This window comes from Protopterus annectens, chromosome 1.part1 (assembly GCF_019279795.1).
Source record: "Protopterus annectens isolate FY-2018-M chromosome 1.part1, PAN1.0, whole genome shotgun sequence".
Taxonomy (NCBI): domain Eukaryota; kingdom Metazoa; phylum Chordata; order Ceratodontiformes; family Protopteridae; genus Protopterus; species Protopterus annectens.
Genome location: NC_056726.1, coordinates 857,045,030 through 857,067,627, shown reverse-complemented (window position 1 = coordinate 857,067,627; position 22,598 = coordinate 857,045,030). Strand labels below are relative to the sequence as shown.

General features: G+C 37.5%; 1 protein-coding gene across 16 annotated transcripts in view; it reads left to right on the top strand.

The window, feature by feature from the left end:
- Nucleotides 1-22,598, top strand: part of LOC122807764 (CUGBP Elav-like family member 4) — a 2,333,978-nt gene that overhangs the window by 1,949,698 nt on the left and 361,682 nt on the right. For all 16 annotated transcript variants that reach the window (XM_044078787.1, XM_044078838.1, XM_044078856.1 and 13 more), the window contains exon 8: nt 12,460-12,540. In XM_044078787.1, coding sequence (XP_043934722.1) covers nt 12,460-12,540 — 81 coding nt within the window. The remainder of the gene's footprint in view (nt 1-12,459; nt 12,541-22,598) is intronic.

Below are 22,598 nucleotides of genomic sequence, written 5' to 3'. Positions count from 1 at the left end.
AAAAAGTCAACCAGGTTCAAAAGGCAGGATCTGCCCTTTACAAAGCCGAACTGGATGGGGTCAAGTGTCTGTAGGTCCCCTATGTCTCTGTTATGAGTTCCATAATGATTCTTATCATAGCTTTACAGACCAGGCTGGTTAAGCTTATGGGGCGGTAGTTCCCAGGGTCTGTAGAGGTACCCCCTTTGTGGAGTGGGACCACTGTTGCTGTATGCCAGTGTTCAGGTACATATCCTGTAGTAAGGCTAAGGTTAAATAGCATTTTTATGTGCGGGTTTAGCTCCTCTTGGACTTCACGTAGCACGCAACCTGGGATACCGTCAGGTCCCATTGATGCTGTGTTTTTAGCTTTGTTGAGGGCGGTTCTCACTTGGACATCTGAGATGACAGGGAGATTACATTCAGCTGGGATAAGTATTTCTTCTTTTGAGGGTGAGGGAGGGGAGAAATTTGCGCTGAACCTGTCAGCCAGAATGTTGGCAATATCTGTTGGTTCAGTGTATTTTTTGTTGTTGTGAACTAACTCTGAGCATATCTGAGTATTTCCGCCCAGGTTTCTAACATAGCTGAAGAAGGCTTTGTGGTTATCTTTAGTGTCCTTAGCGATTTTTCTCTCAAAGTTGGCCATGGATGTTTTTATGAGAGAATGTAGTTTTCTGCTAATGTTGATCAGAGATGTCTTCCCTTTATGGGATTTTGCTCTGTCGTGCAGTAGCTTCCTTTTTTGTTATACAATTTGTTAATGGCTGAGGTCCACCAGACCGGACGCTTGCCTTTGGTGGAGAGGGACTTGGATTTATTTGGGATTGCATGATCCATGCATTCTTGGAGATGTCCAAAGAAAGCATTTGTGAAAGATTCGGCATTGTGGGATGTGGTATCCACTGGCCCAGTGGGCTTAAAGGATACCATCTCAGTCTTAAGAAGAGTGAAGTCTGCTTTTGAGAAGTTTTTCACTGTGGTCTTTTGTGCTGGGGGTGGAGGTGGGATATGTATATCCAGGGTGATTAGTTTGTGGTCAGATCTCACTAGTGAGGGGTATACCTCCGGTGTGGAGCATTTTGTCCCCATGTTTATGATGATCAGGTCTAGTATATTACCTCCCCTAGTGGGAGAGGTGACTAGTTATTCCAGTGCATTTGAATTTATGAATTCCAGGAACCTTTGGGCTAGGGTGTTAGGGCTAGAATAATGTACCCAATCTATGTTTGGGTAGTTGAAGTCTCCCAGTATGATGGTATTTTGTGATACATTCATATCCTCCAATGTCTTCAGGAAGGCTGAGTGGGGTTCCTGAGATTGGGAGGGTGGTCTGTAACATGCTACCAGTTGTATAGCAGTTTTGCCTATGGTTAGTTGCACCTGTATGGTCTCTGATGCTTCATGTGTTGCTACTAACCTGGAGGTGTGGGTGTCCTTGATGAATATGGACACTCCCCCTTCCTTTGTGGTTCGGCCCGGGTTTTGGGGCCCAAAAGCATGATACGAGGTATAGCCTGGTAGTGCTGGGGTGCTCTCAGGAGCCTTGAACCAGGTTTCAGTTACTGCACAGACGTCGATGTTCTCCATACTGAGGAGTGCATCGAGTGCCTGCATCTTGAGATTTAGACTTCTGGCGTTGAGCAGCATTACCCTTAGTTTTTTTCCATTTTTGTTTTCTAAGGAGGTGGGTTTGTCTTTTGAGCCTTGCCTAAAAAAGGCACTATGGGGGTGGCAAGAGCCTTAGCCAATATCCGGAAGCCCAGTGGTGACAGGTACAAGCCGCCCCTTGCGAAGCAGCGTGGCTTGTCCAACATGTCATCCCAGGCAGACAGACATTGGATCGCCTTAGAATGACACCAGTACTTGAGCCAATGATTAAAGCTGATCATCTTGTCTTTGTATTGTGGCATCATTCTTGGTGAGGGCAAGATGCTGCTCAGGGTCAGGGTCATACCAGCCTGGGCTACATAATCAGAGAGCTCTTCTATGTCTCTTTTCATGTAGTCCAGGGAGGTACATCTCAGGTCATTCACGCCAGCATGGACAATGACAGAGTCATATTTGTACTTGCTTTGGAGTGACCTGAGTGCGTGTGTTATGTGGCGGGTCCTAGCTCCTGATAGGCAGCTCACAGTCACCCTCTCCTTGTTCAGCCTAGTAAGTGGGACATCAGTGTGTCTGACTATAGAGTCACCTATTACTAGTGTATCAGGCATGGTGTTTGGCCTTAAGGGCTGTGATTGATTGACACACTGATTTATTGAAGTATGTGTTGCATGTGTTTTGTTTTGAGGTGGTGGATTTTTGGATGTCTGCTTTGGGAGCCTCTGTTGTTTTGGTAAGTTTTTTATTAGAGCCTCCGAGTATGTCTTTGTGTTTTTATGTGTTTGGTTTGCAGTTATTGTAGGTCTGTGTGGGACTGGGTTTGTTGTGTGTGTGGTTACCATCTCCTCCTGTCTGGTCGTGCCAGCCCTGAGTTGAGAGAGTTCAGCCTCCAGTTTGGCTATATAGTTGCATCTCTCACATGTATTTGTGTTTGTTGGGAGGAGGAGAGGGTTGTCTGTGTACATGAGACAATTGTAGCATTGTCTCAAGATACCCAGATTAACCAGCTGAACTGGGGAGGACGCCAGTAATCTACCACTCGACATGCTAGAACAGTATAAGGGAGTGCTGTGCCTTTAAGGGAAGTGGATATTCACAGGGGTGGTAGGTGGATGTGGTGCTCACTTAGTACAAGAGTGCTTACTTAGTAGAGAAGTTTTGAGAACAAGTACTAGGCTTATAATATAGCGAGTAGTCTGATTATACTAAGAGTAGAGCTTCCTTAAGGGAAAATTTGAAGAGCAGACTTGGCGGAGCCAGAAGAAGTTTAACCTTGTTTAACTAACAGGGAACTTCAAAAGAGCTAGAAATGGTCCAAAACAACCAATTACTACAGCTCTTGTGCTGAGGTCACTTCCTACAGGAACAGGTAGGCTGCTCAAGGCTCCCCACTCCCACTGGTGAGCAAAGAAACTTCCTTCTATCCAAGTAAGGTAATGGACAACACAGGAACTACACCACAGCCCAGAATAGAGCAATGCCTGTAAACTGGTCAAAACTAGTAGAGGAGAGGCGGGAAAACAAGGATTATTTTTTTGTTTTTTTTGTTTTTAGATAGAAACACACAGAAAATGCAGAATCAGTGATAAATCAGTTACACAGGCTAGCACACTTTAGTGGGCAGCCTCAACAGTTAAATTAAACAAACAAACAAACAAACTTTCGATCAAATTCGACTAAAAAGTAACTTTTAAGTGCAGATTTTAAAATAATCCAGCAAACAGCTAAAAAAAACAGTTTAAGCTTGTTTAGGGTAAGCTAGAGAAGCTATTCCAAGTAAAAAAACAGCAAAGATACTTAAATCCAGAAAGTAGAAGCTTTTTTGAGTTCTCTGTAGCTAGGACCACTCTGCAGGACCACGAGGAGCTTGTCTGAGTAGTACAGCCAGAAAAAAATGCCCAGAGGTGGATTTTAAACAGGGAACTTCAAAAGAGCTAGAAATGGTCCAAAACAACCAATTACTACAGCTCTTGTGCTGAGGTCACTTCCTACAGGGACAGGTAGGCTGCTCAAGGCTCCCCACTCCCACTGGTGAGCAAAGAAACTTCCTTCTATCCAAGTAAGGTAATGGACAACACAGGAACTATACCATAGCCCAGAATACAGCAATGCCTGTAAAGTGGTCTAAACTAGTCGAGGAGAGGCGGGAAAACAAGGATTATTTTTTTGTTTTTTTTGTTTTTAGATAGAAACACACAGAAAATGTAGAAACAGTGATAAATCAGTTACACAGGCTAGCACACTTTAGTGGGCAGCCTCAACAGTTAAATTAAACAAACAAACAAACAAACGTTTGATCAAATTCGACTAAAAAGTAATTTTAAGTGCAGATTTTAAAATAATGCAGCAAACAGCTAAAAAAACAGTTTAAGCTTGTTTAGGGTAAGCTAGAGAAGCTATTCCAAGTAAAAAAACAGCAAAGATACTTAAATCCAGAAAGTAGTCACTTTTCTGAGTTCTCTGTAGCTAGGACCACTCTGCAGGACCACGAGGAGCTTGTCTGAGTAGCATAGCCAGAAAAAAATGCCCAGAGGCGGATTTTAAACAGGGGACTTCAAAAGAGCTAGAAATGTTCCAAAAAAACCATGAAATGAGGTACATTTCTGATGTATGAGAGTAAGTGACAGTCGATAAAACACTAGCAGTGGATTTTTGGATTGAGTTAAGTGACACAGGTGTTGGGCATTAACTTTTAAGGTAGATGCGTCTAGAATCTGTAACACATTCAGTGTTAAATATTAATTTGATAGCCGTGGTGAAGAATAATGAATTATCTTTTACCATAACATCTTTTTATAAGTGAAAGCGATTCATTTTAATCATTCCATGAACTTCCCAGACAAAGTTGTTGGTATTCAACAATATACCCATTTGCTCCTCATTATGAGAGGTAATGTTTTACATTTCGTAGATGGAAGGTTGAGAACTATGCTGAGATGTATTTGAAAATGAGCCTCAGAATAGGTTGTTGGGAGTTTCCAGTTGTGGTAAATATTTTATTTGTTCTAGCTGTAGTGTTTATTTTTTTCCTGTTAGTATTTTGTGTCAAACAGAAAGACAAAGTTTAGTCCGACTTCAAGGCTGATTAGAGAGTGTTCTTCTGTTTAAGAAGCTTTATTGGATTTGGAAAAGGGCATCCAAATGCCCTATCATGAAGAGGTATGCAGGTAAGAAAGACGAAAATTGTATGCTATGCTCTCAAACAGCATGTGTATTTTTAGCCACAGTGAAATCAATTTTTAAGCAGACCAGCCGCAGTTCCGCAGCCAAATCTATTTTTAAGCAGACCAATTTAGGAAGAGTGTATGTCTCTGACTGCTGCCAGTCTGCACCATTAAGCAGCTCCATTATATATTTAAGCAAACCAGAGTAGTTGCAAAGCTGTCTGCTAAACTAGGCATCGTATGCTGAAAGAGTATGAGTACCATGTTCACAAATAACCAAGTAATGAGACATTAGAATGGCTGCAGGAGGACTCTGGGGCCATATTTTGGTTGTCTGTTCTTCAGTTTGTATTTGAAAGTTGGTATCCCACAGTTCCATTGGAGTGGGCGGGATTACATAATTATGTATGCAAATTTTATGTTAACCAGTGTACAGATTTGTACCTATTTTTCATGGCCTTTGTCCAGATTTTTGATGATTCCAGGTTGAAAGGTATGACTGAAATTAAATAACTTCTCAAAGCTAACTTGATGTTGTTATAGACATAAGTATTTACTGTGATTTAATAAACATGGTTCTTTAGTATAACAGCATTATGATATTTTATTATTTTATTATTTTATTATAAAGTTCATTCATTTATCAGTTGACTGTTTATATAATGTCTCAGTTATCAATGAAGCTTTTCTGTTATATATTCAGATTTATAAATGAGTGCTACCTAGCTGGTCATACCTGATTAACAGTGCACAGATATATATATATATATATATATATATATATATATATATATATATATTTATATATAAATATTACAATTGTCATTTTTTCTCAAAACCACCTCAACACCTGAATGCATTACTTTCTGTGGAACACAATGATTTTTCATTGAAATAATATTTTCGGAGCTTGCCTTGTTCATAGAATGATATGTACATTCCATTTCAATGGGGCTGTTAGTGTTCTGTCTGGCCATTCATATGGTCATCCTAAAATCAAGTTAGCGTTTTAAAAAATGCTGGCCATCCCATGACCCTGCATTGCATTGCATTGTAGAATTCATTGCCTGTACCTATTTTTGTTAGTGTAACACAGGGATACCCTATTGGCATCTCTTAATTTTCAAATAATGATCATGCAAAATCCACTTGACTTCCATACCAAAAAATAAGCAGAAAATAAACAAAACAATTCCTTTTTTGAAAACAAATATCAACATCTCCCACTCCCACCAATACTTGAGCATCACATGGTCTTGCCACACTGTGCAACCATTCCTTCATCTCAACACTTCTTTAATATCCATAGTAGCAGACCTCTGTTAACAGACTCATAGCTGATATGACATTTCTTCTGGAAGCTGAAATTAAGTTTAAGATAAGCATTATAATTTCCACAACATTTATTTTCCTGGGATTTTCATTTGCTTGCTCAGTTAAAAATGTGCATGATTTATCATTCATGGTATATAATATTACAGTATAAACTCACAATATGATGTTTTGTTATTCTCTTTGGAAACCTAGTTACAATATTGCTCTGCAGAAACACTTTCCAGGAAGCATCTTAACAGCTTCAACATATTGCCTCATGCGCTGAGTAAAAATGAAAATGCTGCAAATCTAAAGCAGAGCAATTCAGATCTTCCAAAATAATGGTCCTGCATTTAGTTTGTCAGAGTTATACATTTTTAGATATTGTCATTACTAAAGACTTAAGACATTCATTGTAGCCTTCCTATTTGGTGCTTCATGATTTGACACCTTTCATTTTATCTGATGAAGATCCAATATTGTACTTTAAAAAGACAAACATTTTTTTGGAAATTGCATGAATGCTGGGCAAATGGAACATTGATAAATGTACATTTTTGAAACTTCATAACCAAAAAAAATATTGACATTATCAGCTGCAGTTATTTTGTAACTTTAGTCATAAATTACCCACCTACTCGTGTGTGTGTGTGTGTGTGTGTGTGTGTGTGTGTGTGTGTGTGTGTGTGTGTGTGTGTCTTGTGAAAAAAAAAAGACTCATGGACATCAAAGTTTACAATTAGAAACAAATCTGAATCTGAAGTCATCACATCCAGGAGAAAGTAAAATTTAATCCTGATGTGGTCTTGGCAGGAAAGGTCCATTTTATCTTGATCTTTTCCATTAATTGCACTAACTGAGCTGGAAAAAACTATATTCAAACAGATGGTTTCACTGAACGGTCACTCATGGTATCATACAGTTAAAACCAGAGTGTAGGATGCAACAGTAAATACAATTAAGAAAATAAATAATATTGCCTCAACATTTCAGAATGTTGACATTTGTCATATACCTGTTCAGGCATAACTACATGTATGCTCCTTCACAGTAAGTGATGGATATCTGTCATTTTCTGACCTTCAAGACTGGCAAATCATTTAAAAATCACATCATTAAACAGTATTTCCTATTTATTTGCAGCACAATAACCTTTGCATACACAGATGTTATGTTTTGCTACAGTTGTTAGTAAGTTAACACATCCGGTCTGTCTCTAAAGCAATCCAAGCATGTCTTTATGTCAACATTAAAGCATGCCTGTTAAATCACCCTCACATATACCTTTAAGAAGTGACCTTTTTCATCCAAGTTATTTCAGAAGCTCTACAAATTTTCTCTCTAGCATGCTGCATATTTACAGCATGATATTTAGTTTATAGTATTGCAGTTTGTACTATGACAGACACTGTTTTAACATGTATTATTAGATTACTAAAGCATGAAGGTCTGACATTTAGCCCACAGGACTAAGGTTTAACAAGTTTCTTCCTGTGGAAGAGAGTTGGATTCCCTCAAACTCCATTTTGCCTTTGTTTAACATTACCTGGTTAATAACTTAGAAAGCTTTTTGCTTCATGTGGACAGCTCACTGATAGTGAAAAATAAGATAGCCTACTTTCACAGACTGCCTGACATGCAATTAAGTAAAAGTCAAGATTTAACAAATTCACAGTATCAATATTTGGTTAAAACACCATGCAAATGCTTTTAAATTGCATGCCCATCTCTCCTGTGCACAATATAGTATGTGCATGTGAACACAAATGACAATAAATAGCTGCAGCAGTATTGTTTGCATTATATGGTTTTCTTCCACAGCAGGTAGGTATTTCTCTTCAATAAATGTCACTGGCGTATTTAAATGTGCATGAAAGAGAGAGAGAGAGCGACAGAAGAGAGACAGTGAAAAAAAAGTGTGGCTTGAGGAAAGTGAAAGCATTGACAGCACTAATGGAACCTTATAGCCACTAGAGGGCACTCTTGATATTTGGACTGCTTCCTATAACTGCAGCTGTGAAACACACAAAGAACAGAAGCACAGCCCATTTTGAATAGGTTATAATTATGTATCCAAAATGCTTTGCATTAAGCATAAGCATAATAATGTGCGTTTTATGCATCAGTTGACCATACTTACATTCCAGTATACCCACGTAGCACATAAAAAAGGAAACTATGTTTGGATACTCAACAGTAATATATTTTCCCCTTCTATAATATAATGTTCTATGTTTCTTTGAGGTACTGTATGTATGCCAGTTTTGCTTGTAAATGATTCTTTGGTTGAGTGGGATATATTCAGTAAACGTGCAAAAAGTAAACATAGGAAATTGCTAATCATATTCACAACAATTACATTGCCAGACACATTATTAATATCCCATAAAACAAGAATATTCTGTGAATTCTATTAGATCTGAGTTTAAAACATTCATACAGTCTGAAGATGAGAACTGGAAGTGTAATTCCCGCTAGCCACACAACGGGATTTCAAGAAAAGCGACATAAACAGTTAGGAATGTAATGTATAACATTATCAACTTACTTTTTATCCTGTGTTTCAAATAAAGTTAGTTTTTTATTATTACTCTTACAGCATTATTTTGGGTCTACTACAAGGGTTTGCATACTAGTAGCATGTGACATACTTACTCTTAGCCATTTACACTTAATGACAAGCACCCTAACCCCGAATAGCCTGACCTGACTTACCTATCTAACACTTCTATCACCCAACTCTTCTGAACTGCTTATCCCTGCCAGAGCCCAAACTCTAACCATAAAACTCTCAACTGGTCCTTAATCTTAACAGTAGCACTTCTCTTCCACAGCTTAAACCTAGAGTTCATGATCACTCCCTAAACCTAAAGCTATACCCCCCCTCTTCCTAAACTTAAAACTTAATTCCTCCCTCACTAAACCTGACCCTTATATTCCCTATCACTCCATAAACCTACAACTACACCTTCTGTCCCTAAACTTAAAACTCCACACCTTTTCCCTATCCCTAAACTCCATTCCCACTCCATAAATCTAAAGCCCAGCATAACTTCCTAAACCTAAACTACCCCATCCCAAAATCTAAATCCCACTCCTTTTTGCTTCCTGCATTTCTAAGCTACAAGTCCATTCTCTGCCACTCCCTCCTGCAGCTGTTTAACTTACCTTGTTCAAACTCAGCTATCATGTCAGATGAAGTATAGCAGCTCTACTGTCTCCACACAGCTGCCACATGTCAACTGACCATGTAATCAAGTTTGGGTTAAGTGACAGCCATACACCTTATAAGATATGCAGGTTCCTGCCTCTGATTCAATTATTTTTGAGTGCCAGAGACTCAGTCCCTTGTAGTTAACCCCATTATTTTACTAGTTATCTGTTTGTCATCCAAAGTACTAAACTGAAGTGAGTTTGAATCACTCCATCCAAATTCACAAAATCCAAGAAGAAAAAAGGGATCTTTAATTAAAGAGTGATGCCACTCTGGTATTTATATTTGAGTTTATATATTGAACAACAGACACAGGTTAAGTTTGTACAGAAGAGTACATGGCAGATAAGGACCACATGGCTCACCTACTCCTCCAGTTTCTCTCCTGACTGGATAAGCGATAGATATTACTTATTCAGAAACTTGTTTTCCCACACCTGATAGGAGCTGCTTCATGTTAGTCAATGTATTCTTCAGCTGTATCAAATCTTTGACTGTCTATCCTGTGCAGGACAGCAGATGTAGCCATCCTCCACACGTTTTCCTTATTTCTGTTCTGCATTGTCCATCTTATGCTTTAATAACACCTTCCTTTTCACACCCTTTTTTAATATAGTACACACTGTATGTTTCAGCAAAGTATATAAAACGTGCCATTCCAGTCTTCTGACTCTTTTCTTCAAATTGACACATTAAAATGTTAGAATATCTCTTTAAATAGCACCCGTTCAAGATGCTCCACAGTGCATGTTACCTTCCGCAGGGATGTGTTCACCTGTTTCTTAATCAAGAGAAGCTAGAGTATCCATACCCACAGTAGATGGGTGTTGCTGTTGATAAACAGGAATAACAACATATTGCTTCTTGCTTCTAAAGCCTTTTTCTATGCATGTCACCCGTTATTTCTGCTTTGTTTTGCATTTTGACTACTTTTGGTATCGACTAAGAATTTACAGTCAAAAATCAATAAAGAAAACATCAGTGTAAATCCAGAAAAAAAATATATTACTAAAAATGTAAGTCTGTATGTATGTGTGTGTGTGTGTGTGTGTGTGTGTGTGTGTGTGTGTGTGTGTGTGTGCGTGTGTGTGTGTGTGTGTGTGTGTGTATTTATGTGCATGCCTGTGTGTGTGTGTGTGTGTGTGTGTGTGTGTGTGTGTGTGTGCGTATGTGTGTGTGTGTGTGTGTGTGTGTGTGTGTGTGTGTGTGTGTGTGTGTGTGTGTGTGTGTGTGTATGTGTATGTGTGTGTGTGTGTGTGTGTATGTGTATGTGTGTGTGTGTGTGTGTGTGTGTGTGTGTGTGTGTGTGTGTGTGTGTGGATACATTTTACACAAAAAGTAATCAGAATTCAAAGTGAAAATAAAGAAAAAAAATTTTACAGAAGGGCAAATCCCCCTATCATACCTCTCAATCACTTAGTGTTAGAAATCTGCACAAAGCTTGACAAAATGTAGGGACAAAGGCCCAAAAATAGGGACAGATTTTAAGTATTGTTCTAATAAAATTGCTAGAATAACAGGGTTTGTGTTAATGTGCATTTTTCTGAATGATTTGAAGTCTGAAACTCAAATGTATGTCATTATTTGATGACTTCACTCATCAGATCATCACAGTGATTTGCCAGACCAAAAATATGAGGTAAAAATGTGGACATTGTATAAAAATCTGGACAGCTGAAAAGTATGCACTATATCCACAGTGCGGTGGGGAGGTGGGAAGACTGATATATATATATATATATATATATATATATATATATATATATATATATATATATATATATATATATATATATATATATATATATATGTATATATGTATACATATATATATATATATATATATATATATATATATATGTGTGTGTGTGTATACCAATTCAGAGGTCATGGTCTGTCAGGTAATGGAGAAATCCCACAGCCCTTGCAACTTCAATATTTAGTGCAAAAGTCATTGTCCACACCATATTCTTCACAGAGCCATTTGGTGGTCCAGCCAAACACCTAAATATGACCTCTGAGCTCTTTGAGTTTATGTATGATTCTTATACATCTGGTGGTGTCAACTGTTAGTGATGGTGTCAGATTTATTTATTTATGTGTTTATTTATTGACATTTGTTTACTGGGAAAGTCCAGCTGGGCATAGGTGACCATTTTCAGTGGAATCCTGGGGAGAAAAGCTCCAAGGTATTTACAATAACAAATTTTACAATGAAGTTTCAGTGAATACATCGCATAGTAGTCAGTATAATAACATTTATGTTGATATTCACTAACACTAAACTTATAAGCTTTGTACTGTGACTTTACAGATAGAAGAGTGCTGTATAAAGCAGGTAGGAGTAATTTAAGAAATACAACAGAGTGAGGTGTTAGAGGAGATGACAAGTCTGAGTGTTAACAGAGAAGTAATGATGGAACAGTAATGTGGTTGTGCTTATTAGAAGTAGGTACAGTAGTGTAAGAAGTACAATAAAGTGAGATATTAGAAGGAATAAGGACATTCAGTGATTTATTGCGTTAACGTGTGGAAGAAATTAGTCAGACATAACACCTAGATGTTGAGCATATTCTTTGTGTGCCATGGCCAGGAAGGTTAGGACCCAAAAATTGGAAATGACCAACTCTTGTTCCCGATCAATGCCCACTTGCTGATCCTTCAATGAGACCCTGAAGATTAAGGCCACTAATAAGGGTAATCTTTTCTGTGGGAAATGACACCATCAATTACACATGATGTGGTAATGCTCATGGTAATACAGAAAGGAGGAAATGTGGCATCTTTGGAAGCTTGTATTATCCTGATGGTCAGTAAAATACTGGAGACCAAAAACAAAACTAAGAAAGATTTAAATCAGTGCAGGCAGATGGTGACAATCTAAATCCTAGCAGTCATTTATTACCTCCAGTGACAATAATAGCTTCACTGCTTGTAGACTAAATCTTTATTTCAGCACTACAAAACTGAATGTTATTCTTTTAACTGTAGCAACAAACTGCTGTTAATATGTGCATTCATATCCAGGAAGACTAGCTGCTGTATATTTTTGATATAGAAAAAAATGGTATTGCTCCTGAATGACTGAAATCCAAGTAAATATTAAACAGTGCTGCCAATATATGAATGTAATGACTGTTAGGCACAATATACTTAAGCCGTTTGTTCTCTTATATCTAGCTGCGTATCCTGCTGCTTATGGACAGATCAGCCAAGCATTTCCGCAGCCACCTCCCATGATTCCACAGCAACAGAGAGAGGGTAAGTGAACGGACAAAACACTGCCTCACAACTGATAAGTGTTTAAATGTTTGTTAGTGAGTTCAGCTTTCATGGCGGTAAAGGTACGGACACATTTAAAGACTGAGTAAAGTTAATAAAATTGGTATGAGTAAGAATACTGGCATTTTTCTACAAGGGGCAGTTGTCGTGTCTCTGCATTCCACAAAGACATGTCTCCATTGGAGGTCAGCCAGAGCTTTGATGGACAATGCACATTTAATGAGTTTGTCCATTTCACTTAGTTATATTTTCTTGACAGTTTCTCACATCAATTAGTTCAGTCATTTTCCATGATATGTGCAAATACACACACACACACACACACACATATATATATATATATATATATATATATATATATATATATATATATATATATATATAGAGAGAGATAAATATATTGCTTTTATTTAAGTCACTGTGCTGAATGAAACACGAGGCATCACTGCCACTTCATACATATTTGTTATCAGCTATGACATCATCTACGTGCAGTCGTTTTCTTTATTCCTACCTGCAGTCGTTTTCTTTATTCCTACCTGCAGTCGTTTTCTTTATTCCTACCTGCAGTGGTTTTCTTTATTCCTACCTGCAGTTTGTTTGTGTCTTTCTGCTTTTCCCGGTTAGGGGTCGCCACAGCAGAACTCTGGTCCGCTAATGATTGGCAGTAGAGTTTTACATGCTGGCTTGCCAGGCCTAACGCACAACCTTCAATGAAGGTACACCCATTCACGCATGTCGCCACACAGAAGACGCTCTAACTGAGAATTGAATGGGCAACATCTAACTGTAAGGCGACAATGCTACCGCAGCACCACCACCGCAGTCTCTTTATTCCTACCTGCAGTGGTTTTCTTTATTCCTTCGAGGAGTATCCACCTACCCAAGTGCACCATTATCCTATGGAGGTGTCACCCTACCTCACTGCTGATTTAACAGTTCCCATATTAGGAGGCTTCAAACATTTTCATTCCTAAACCTAAAAGCTATTACCTGGCCCTGAAGAGGTGTCTGCCTCTGAGCAGTACTCAAGCTTTTCCTTTAATAATCATGAAGGGATTTCATATGTATCCCCTATAACTGCAAGTGTGATCTTCAGAACAATGAGACTTTAAGCACCATTATAAAGAAATATATATATACTAACTCCATTTTTTTCTGTATCTTGACACATTCCTTTTTCTTCATATTGCAGCAGTCTCAAACTTTTCATATATTAGACACAGGGGTATGAGGTGCAGCCCTCAGCATCTGGGGTGCAAAAAAGTTTATTATGTGTAACAACAAATTTTGCATGCCATTATTTTATTTTGAGGATCACACTTAGTAATTCAGAGTTTCTGGACTCAAAATGAGAAGTTTCAAAATGCCAGCAGGGTACTTGATGAGAGGTATCTACCTGCCCTGAGTTTATTTCATTGTATTTCTATATCTTCATCAGGGTAAAGCACTGATCCCACTTTGACTTATTTTAGGGAACACTATACTCCTTCAGAAAAGAATCCAAGTCTTAGTACAGTAAGGCCTCTGCTTTTTATTTTTTAACTAAAGCACCAATTTGACATGACTATGTATGCTTCGCCCTTAAAGCATTGTTCTAGCGTTTTCCTCTTTTCTTTTTTTTTTTTCACCTGCTGAGAAGTCTCACATAAACTGTAAACCTCTGAGTATGTGAACATGTACGATTTACATACTTTGCAAGAGACAACTGACACAGCTGAACCCAGGAAAATTCCAGATAACACATCACAGCAGTGTCTAATTTAAGCCTGATTGCCAGATACAGATCTGTTTCTGAACACTATTGTGGTTCTGAGTCTATATTCCTGGTCTTTCTCTTGTGTCTATTACAACTGTCCTTCTTTAAATCTTTCTTTCTTTTTTCTTTCTTTTTCTTTCTTTCTTTCTTTCTTCTACATGATGGCCAAGAGCTCATGACATTAGCCAAGACGGTTGCCACATTCAACCCACATTATATGTGAATGTTCGACAATCATACATGAAGGCCTAAACCAGAGGATGGTTTTAAATGCTATGAGCTGCTTTTCTTAATGATGGTGCTGTTTTGTACTTTTATTAACTTGTGAGGTACACGTTTGCACTTTGAATAAACAGATGGGATCTATTATACATTTGACCCACGGTAATCATGTAGCTAAATTAAATGAAGCCATTGGGCCAAATGGGGTGCAACAGCACCATATGTAAAGCAAAATTCATACAGCTGTGCACCGACTAAGCTGGATTTTGCAGTCAGTCACTAATACTGCCAACACATCATGTCACAGGTAACACTATACTACACAGACTACCTAGCTGCCTCTACAAAATCACACATCATTACCACTGCAGCAAAGTGACATGAAAATACTAACAGCTAATTCAGAAAAGGAAATAACTCTCTTCAGTCAATCTCCTGCCTACATTTCAAGTTTTCACTGCTGAAATATTCAGTAAGTACTCCAGCATAATAATCTTGTACAAGTTATACTTCAAATAAACTTGCATCAGTATATAAATAAGGCCACAAGTTGTAGCCACAATCAGGTTTGCACTTCTGACAGCTTGAGATGCAAGGCCACCAACCCCCAAAATGGCTTTTCTTTTCTTTTTTTGCAACACTGTATCATGTGACTAAATGGAGGGTTTGTCACAGCTGCTCTGGCAACTGTTTTCTATCCCGTTATATCTACCTGAGTCTAAAAAGATTTACTGAATAAAAATCCCACTCAGATTGCACTAGACATTGTTTGTCTTCTACACTTTCATGTGGTTCTTCTCTAAGTAGCCACATCACAGCTGTAAGCCAAAGGTGATGGCCGTTTAAATAACTTCATGATACATGATACTAACATTTGTGATATTCCTTTTTTTTCCTGCATTAAAACATAATATGCAACTTATTTTGCTATACTGCCTTAAATCAGTGTAGTTTGTTACTGTTGGACTATATTGCTTTTCTGTCTTACATCTTTACAACTTAGCCTGTGATCTTTCACCCACATTATAATTTCAGAAGTTTCTGACCCAGAGTTACGTATAACATTTTAAAATCTCTCTTATGAACTCGTTTTAAAGAAAAGCATTAGGTACAATGACAGCTGCTGGGATCGCCACAGATTTGCATCTTGATATTTAGCATAAGCTCTTTATGCTGTGACACCCCTGTTGATGTACAAGTGATCCACAAGGATTATAACAGGAATGTTGAACTGCAGGTCTGTTCAACGTTACATGTTATTAAATTCAAATCCCTAGTGAAATTTCAGCTCAGAGTACAAAATCAAAAATAGTAATGCTCCTATACTATCTGCCCTGTGACTCCGGACAGCAATTTCCAGTATGTGAATTATGACCAGTATTTGTACAATGAACTTACCTGATATATTGCATGACAAAATAATATATTTTAGGCAGAAACTGTATATATTACTTTTGCAGTTCTTTTTTGTGACAGCTGTAATGTATCTTGCAATTTTGTCTGGATAAAGTGTTTTTTTTTTCACTGAGAAAGAAGATTGGGAATTTTTTTTGTCTGTAATTATGTGGAGTAAGTGGGTTACATCTCTGCAGTTAAGGAGGCAGCAGTAGACTCGGGCATGCATTCCCCTTCTTTTCTCTTCAAAGCTCTTTAAAATAACTTGTTTGTGATACATTCCATTTAAACACAGACAAACATGCACTCAGCACTTCAGGTATACATGTATATGTGTTTGTGTGTATATGCAGCTTTTCTGTGAACTATATTTTATTTGTTTCGTCTCCTCAGAATAATGCTGGAAAGCAAAATTACGGGTATATATTAATGAGACCAAAGAATCAAATGCATGGTTAGCTCTAAAGTAGGACAGTTTTTAAATTATTTTGGCTCTAAGCTTTGGAAAATATACATATTCCAGTAATTCTGAGCTTCTAACAAACATGCCTTCCATTGTTTTTTTCAGAAAAAAGCAATATTCAGTCAAACTGCCTCATATGGCAAAACGAGTTAAGATTTCTTACAATTTCAAAACTATTTATGCACTGCATACCAATATTGTACTCACTATGTGAACTGTTAGTCGATATGTATTAAAGTCAAGGATTAAATAATTTATACCGCATATGAAAAGTGATGCATTTGACATAATAGCAGAAAGGAACCATACCACCAATATTTTATATGTATTACATCCAAATAGGAAGAGTGGTTTGCTTGTGGGAAACAATGTGAGGGTGGCTAGATAACTGACTTTCTTTTCTTCATACAATACATAACTGGAAACTGTTTGAAATAAAATATAGGCCTGCAGAATATATTCGATTTCCATTTATGGCATTAAATATTATGGCAGAGCATGGGAATGTTTGTCTATTATGAGTACAAGATGTAATAGAAAAGGTTTTCATAGTTAAGTACTAGGCTAGTTACCTGTGTGGTCCATTTTAAGTCTAGACCGTTTCTCTTAAAGGTGAGAATCAAACCTTGTACTTTTTGTCTGTCAGGTAACCATTAGGTCAACCCATAACCTCCAACTCTTAACCACCATTATTTTCATCTCACTTGCCACAACTCACTTTATTCATACCTCTCAATCGTATATAAAACCAGTCCTGAGACAAAACAGAGTTACCAGTCTGCTGCATGGAAGCTATACGTATTTTCTGGAGTAGGACTATGCTATTAAGCAGTTAATCTGCTTTTCTCTGTCAAGTTTCAAATCAGAGTGACTAAGATGTCATGCTTCAAAACTGATGGCCTTTCTCTGAGAACATGGCCATCATATTTGACTCATTCTCACCTGGACAGTAAACAAATGAAAGCTTTGGTTGATAGACTGGTAAAATGTCTACTAGTAAGAATTTAGTGAAATATGCTATGTGAATAGTGCATATAGTATATGTGTATATATATATATATATATATATATATATATATATATATATATATATATATATATATATTTATGTGTGTGTAGAATATGTAGTTAATTATTTTGAGCTAGTCTTGGCCAAGTGCATATTTGCATGGTGATGTATGACATATTTGTACAAACATAATAGGTCTGAAATTGTAAATTTTAAACATATGCCAATTGTATCTATTAGACTAGTCTCAACAGTAAATTTGATACATTTCTTTTCAAAACTACATAAACAAATAAATAAATACATACAGCCCTTGCTGGCATAAATAATACTACATCATACATCAATCCAGTCATCTTTCTCTGAAGCAGCATTTTCACAGCTTCCCAAATTTAAGAAGACTTGCAATAACCCAGAGCTGTTTTTTTCAGAACAGCTTTGCTAAGTTTTCCTTTATTTTATTTCTTTTATTTTAAATAAAAAATAAATAATATAGGTTCATAAATTAGTACTAGGCTAACTGCCCTTGTGGGCCATTTTCAGTTTAGCCAATTACACCATGAGAGAATCAAACCCTGCACCTTACGTTTGCAAGGTAAACACTTTAACCATTATGCCAACCTCCCACCCTAACAAAAACTAATAAAAATATAGTACTTGAAGCTATGGCTTTATTGGAGGTGCTGTAACCTAGCACGAGTACCATGAGCTACTCCTAGATCTAATGGATACTATATATAGAAATCAGGGGTGTGGGGCCGGAACCCTCCATTGATAGCTGCATAGGGAGCAGCCCCTCTGTGAAAATGTTTGCTTTGAAATTCTTTACAGTTATATTAGGCAATTTATTTGGGAAGCATGCCTCTGTATATGTGTTGTATTAGGTTCACACTGGCACAAAAGGAATTTTGTAAATAATCATATATCATTTGTGAATATCAACATGATTCATATGCTTGTGTTACAAATGTATTAGAACTGTATATGTATATATCTTAACAGTGTAAACTAGAAAATAGAGGGTTAACTTGCAAAACCAAAAAAATAGTTGAAATTAAATTATTTTACAACTGCACCATAAAAGATGGTATCCGTGCAGCAAGGAGACAGGATGTCTAAAACTAGGGAGCCTTCTGCATTGTTTTGTAAGTGTTTTATTATTTTTTGTCTTCCATCAGCTGCAAACATCTGAGGGCTCTGTATTTTCACAGGGAGATGCTAAATGTTGTCATTCTAGCAATGCGGGTTTAGCTTGGGAACAAAAGTCAGATGACAAGAAGTGATGTCATCCTGCAAGGTAACCAAGGAGTAATATTTGATATATTAATTTAAGAACTCTCTGAGAGAGAGACTGGTCATTCTGTATTTGTATTTGACCTGACAACAAATCAGCTAGAAGATCCATTCACCACACTTGCCTTGCTATATTAGTAAGTTTCTAGGGTATAGTAATTCTTTTAGATATAGTTAGGAATATAGTAAAGATTATTTTAGATGCTTTTCATTATTTATTTGAGACTATCCTGCAATGTTGTTTTAAGTATTTCCTGTGATTTTGAACTCTGCTGTAACTGTGATTATTTACTGAGTATTGTCTTGTTCTTTTATTATTGATTATTAAATATAGTTAAATCTATCATTGTGGCTGGTCTGTCTAGAGATATTTAAGTTCTTAGAGTACTTGCATATTTATTTGGTGACATTGTGTGGACCACTCCTAATAGCTTTGCTCTTGGTCAAACTACCATTTGGATTAATAGTATCATTACAAAATAAGATTGGACACCTTTTGTTAAGGTCCTTAAAGTAGTTGTTAAAGGAGTGGCTGGTGGCAGTCAAAACTACCTTATAGTCTGGGCAGAAGGGTGCATAACTAGTAAACCTGTGCCAGCCTTTTCCAGGTGTGTATGTATGTGTGTATACATCAAATCTCAAAGAGTGTGTGTCAGTGACTTGGAGAAGGACACAGAGCACTGGTTGGACAGAGAGTGTGCTGGAGGTCTTGGCTTGGCCACTCAGCTGAGTATCTCAACTATATAGCTGTTCCAGTGGGGAGTCTTATTAGGGATCTGGAGAAAGAGGAAGAACTCACCCCCAGACTGACTGTGGTCTCTGCGTGCTCTTAAGGGAAATTGTACTTTAGCGTGTGTGTGTGTGCTTGTCATCCTCCCAGTGTGTACATCCTCCACTGTTGCCAGTGGTGAGTATTGAGGCTCCTTAATTACTGGGCCAGTAGTGGGGCATCACACACACGTTCAATAGATTAGTACTAGACTAACTGCCCTTGTGGGTTGTTTTAACCCTAGGCAATTACCCTATGAGAGAATCAAACTCTCCACTTTATGGTTGTATGGTAAATACCTTAACCATTATGCCAACCTCCCATCCATATATTTTAGAAACAGTGCTTTGGTTGTCAAGTCTAGGAGATGGAACTTCTATTAAGACTCCAATTAAATATGTCAGTAAAGGGAAGCACTTTTTAGTACTTACATTAATGATATTATTATGAAGACGTAGGTACTTTAAATATTACTTATTAGCAAAGTTATGACATTATTTAATGTATTAAAGAAGAAAGGAAAAAAAATTAACATTAAGCTTGTGACAAGGACTTTTTTAGAGGAATGTGAACCTTATCATTTGCTTCTGATATTTGTAAAGCTACAATTATTCTTTGACTATTAAGTTTAGAAAATTTGGTAGTGAAGCCTTCTCAAATACTGTTATTATCCTTTGTTCTGGTCTTTGTGACAGAAATCATCTATAACCCTGAGAATAAAGATAAGAAGTCATTTTTGATTCTGAAAAACAAGCTAGAGAAAATGCTTCCATAAAAATAATAGATTCAAAGGTAATTACTAGGCATGTGGTCCTGAAGACCACTGGAGAGCCTATCTCAATTTTATAATTGCTTTAGAACACTGCCGGTCCTGTAGCTTGCTCAGAGTCAACAATAGGCAAAATTAGGCTGAGTGAATAAAACCCTGGACTACAGGTAACAGATCATTATCTTAATCCTCTGCACCAGTCTTATTAATGTGATAATTTCAAGTTATCCTTGATATTCATGTACATAGAGTGTCAGATGTACAAATATGCATAGCATTCTGTGTACATCTGCCACCAGTCCTCAAGGATGCACACTAAAAGGAGCACCTGGTAGCTGGTAGCATACCAGACATTTATTTACTGGACAACATCAGGTCTACAGAATACACCTGGTATACTGTCACCAGTTTTAAATGATGACAGTAGACATCTGTGGTGTGTTTTGTATTTCATTTCTTGTCCCTCAGTCTGACCCAATAATTTTTCACCTTTCACACTAGCACTTAATAGTCTTTTGTACAATCTTGCAGACATGCATTGATTGTTCCCTTTGCAACATATTTCACATAATGCTGACTATGCATTTTGCACAACTTTTATCCTTCTCATTTGTGCACAGGTCATCTGTTGAGATGGTCGACCCCCCCCCCCATGTTAGCGAACAGTTATACAATGCTACAGAGTAATAAGCTAATTACTGTAAAGTATTGCCATAGAGGACTATATTTGTCAACCATCATCATGAAGGACTAAGATCCATGAAAGAATCACAGTCATTCTGCATGATGGCAGTGCATGGGTCATTACTATAATGTGGTAATGAGGCAACCTAATGCTGTGCAGACTCTCATTGGTCAGTGGTCACCAACATCACAAACTGGAGAAGGGACAAGATAGGGTATGATAACAGGTTTGATTCCACTGGTGAAGGCTTCACTGCCACTAAGTAGATTATTTCCATACAACAGATGAGGTCTTTCTCCCTGTTTCTTTTTAGGCATCAGTATGTGTCTCAACACTCTAATGCTGATCAACATATTGGTAAGGGAGATGGATCACTGCACTGACAATCTCAGCACCATTTTGCAGGCCAACATTTATTTCCTGCAGTTTGTGATGCTAGAACTAGTCAATATTATACCGATGCTGACTTTTTGAAAAGTACATGATTGGAAGATGGGCTGTTTCCTGTAAAGTAATGGAGATTAATATGCAATGTAACAAAATCATGCTAAGCTCCTTGTACAATCCTGCTTCATTGTGTAAGTTGTTGTTTGTCTTTCGGCTTTTCCCAGTAAGGGGTCACCACAGCAGAACTCTGGTCCGCTAATAATTGGCAGTAGATTTTTATGAAACGCTGAGGTGCCAGCTCAACGCCCAACCTTCAACGAAGGCACGCCCATTTATGCACGCATGTGTTTTGAATGCTACCCAACCACAGGGAGGACATGCAGACTCCACACAGAAGGCACTCCCAAGCCCAGCTGAGATTCGAACGGGAGAACCTCTTGCTGTGAGGTAACAACGCTACTGCCGTACCACCGCGGCAGTATGTTTATAAATCACAAAGGGCTTTGTGCAGCTCTGAAAGGTTGCATAGGCTGTTTTTGAATATGACCTTTTATTTTATCACTGCTTATGTATTATTTTATTATATTTTTGAAATGTCACTGGAGCAGACTGTGAAGAAACCACTATCAGGTATGACTTTGCTATAGAATAAAAAATAAGTTAAGTTTGCACTATATTTAATGATAGCAAGACAGTGCTTCAGAATATTTTGCCTGCTGTATTTACAAACATTGACACACACACACACACACACACACACATTAATATTTATAGATATATATATATATATATATATATATATATATATATATATATATATATATATGGGTTCCCTTTTAAATTTCGAAATATCAAAATCTCGAGTTTTGAGATACCAAACTCAAAACATCGAGATTTTGGTATCTTGAAAGTCAAAAGTGAATGAAATAAGAATAAACACAGCTAAAATAATGTTTTTTCAGGGAGGCAAGCCCCCCTACATCCCCCCTACTTAAATATACCAACTCTGAGGTTGCACTACAGTGAAGAGAATGGTAATGCTCTTCTTGCACTTACCATTCTCTTCACTGCAGCGCGATCTTGGAGTTGGTATATTAAAATAGGGGCTTGCCACCCTGCACCCCCCACATCCCCCCTACTTAAATATACCAACTCTGAGGTTGCACTACAGTGAAGAGAATGGTAATGCTCTTCTTCCACTTACCATTCTCTTCACTGCAGCACGATCTCGGAGTTGGTATATTAAAATAGGGGCTTGCCCCCCTGCAAAAACATTATTTTACGTT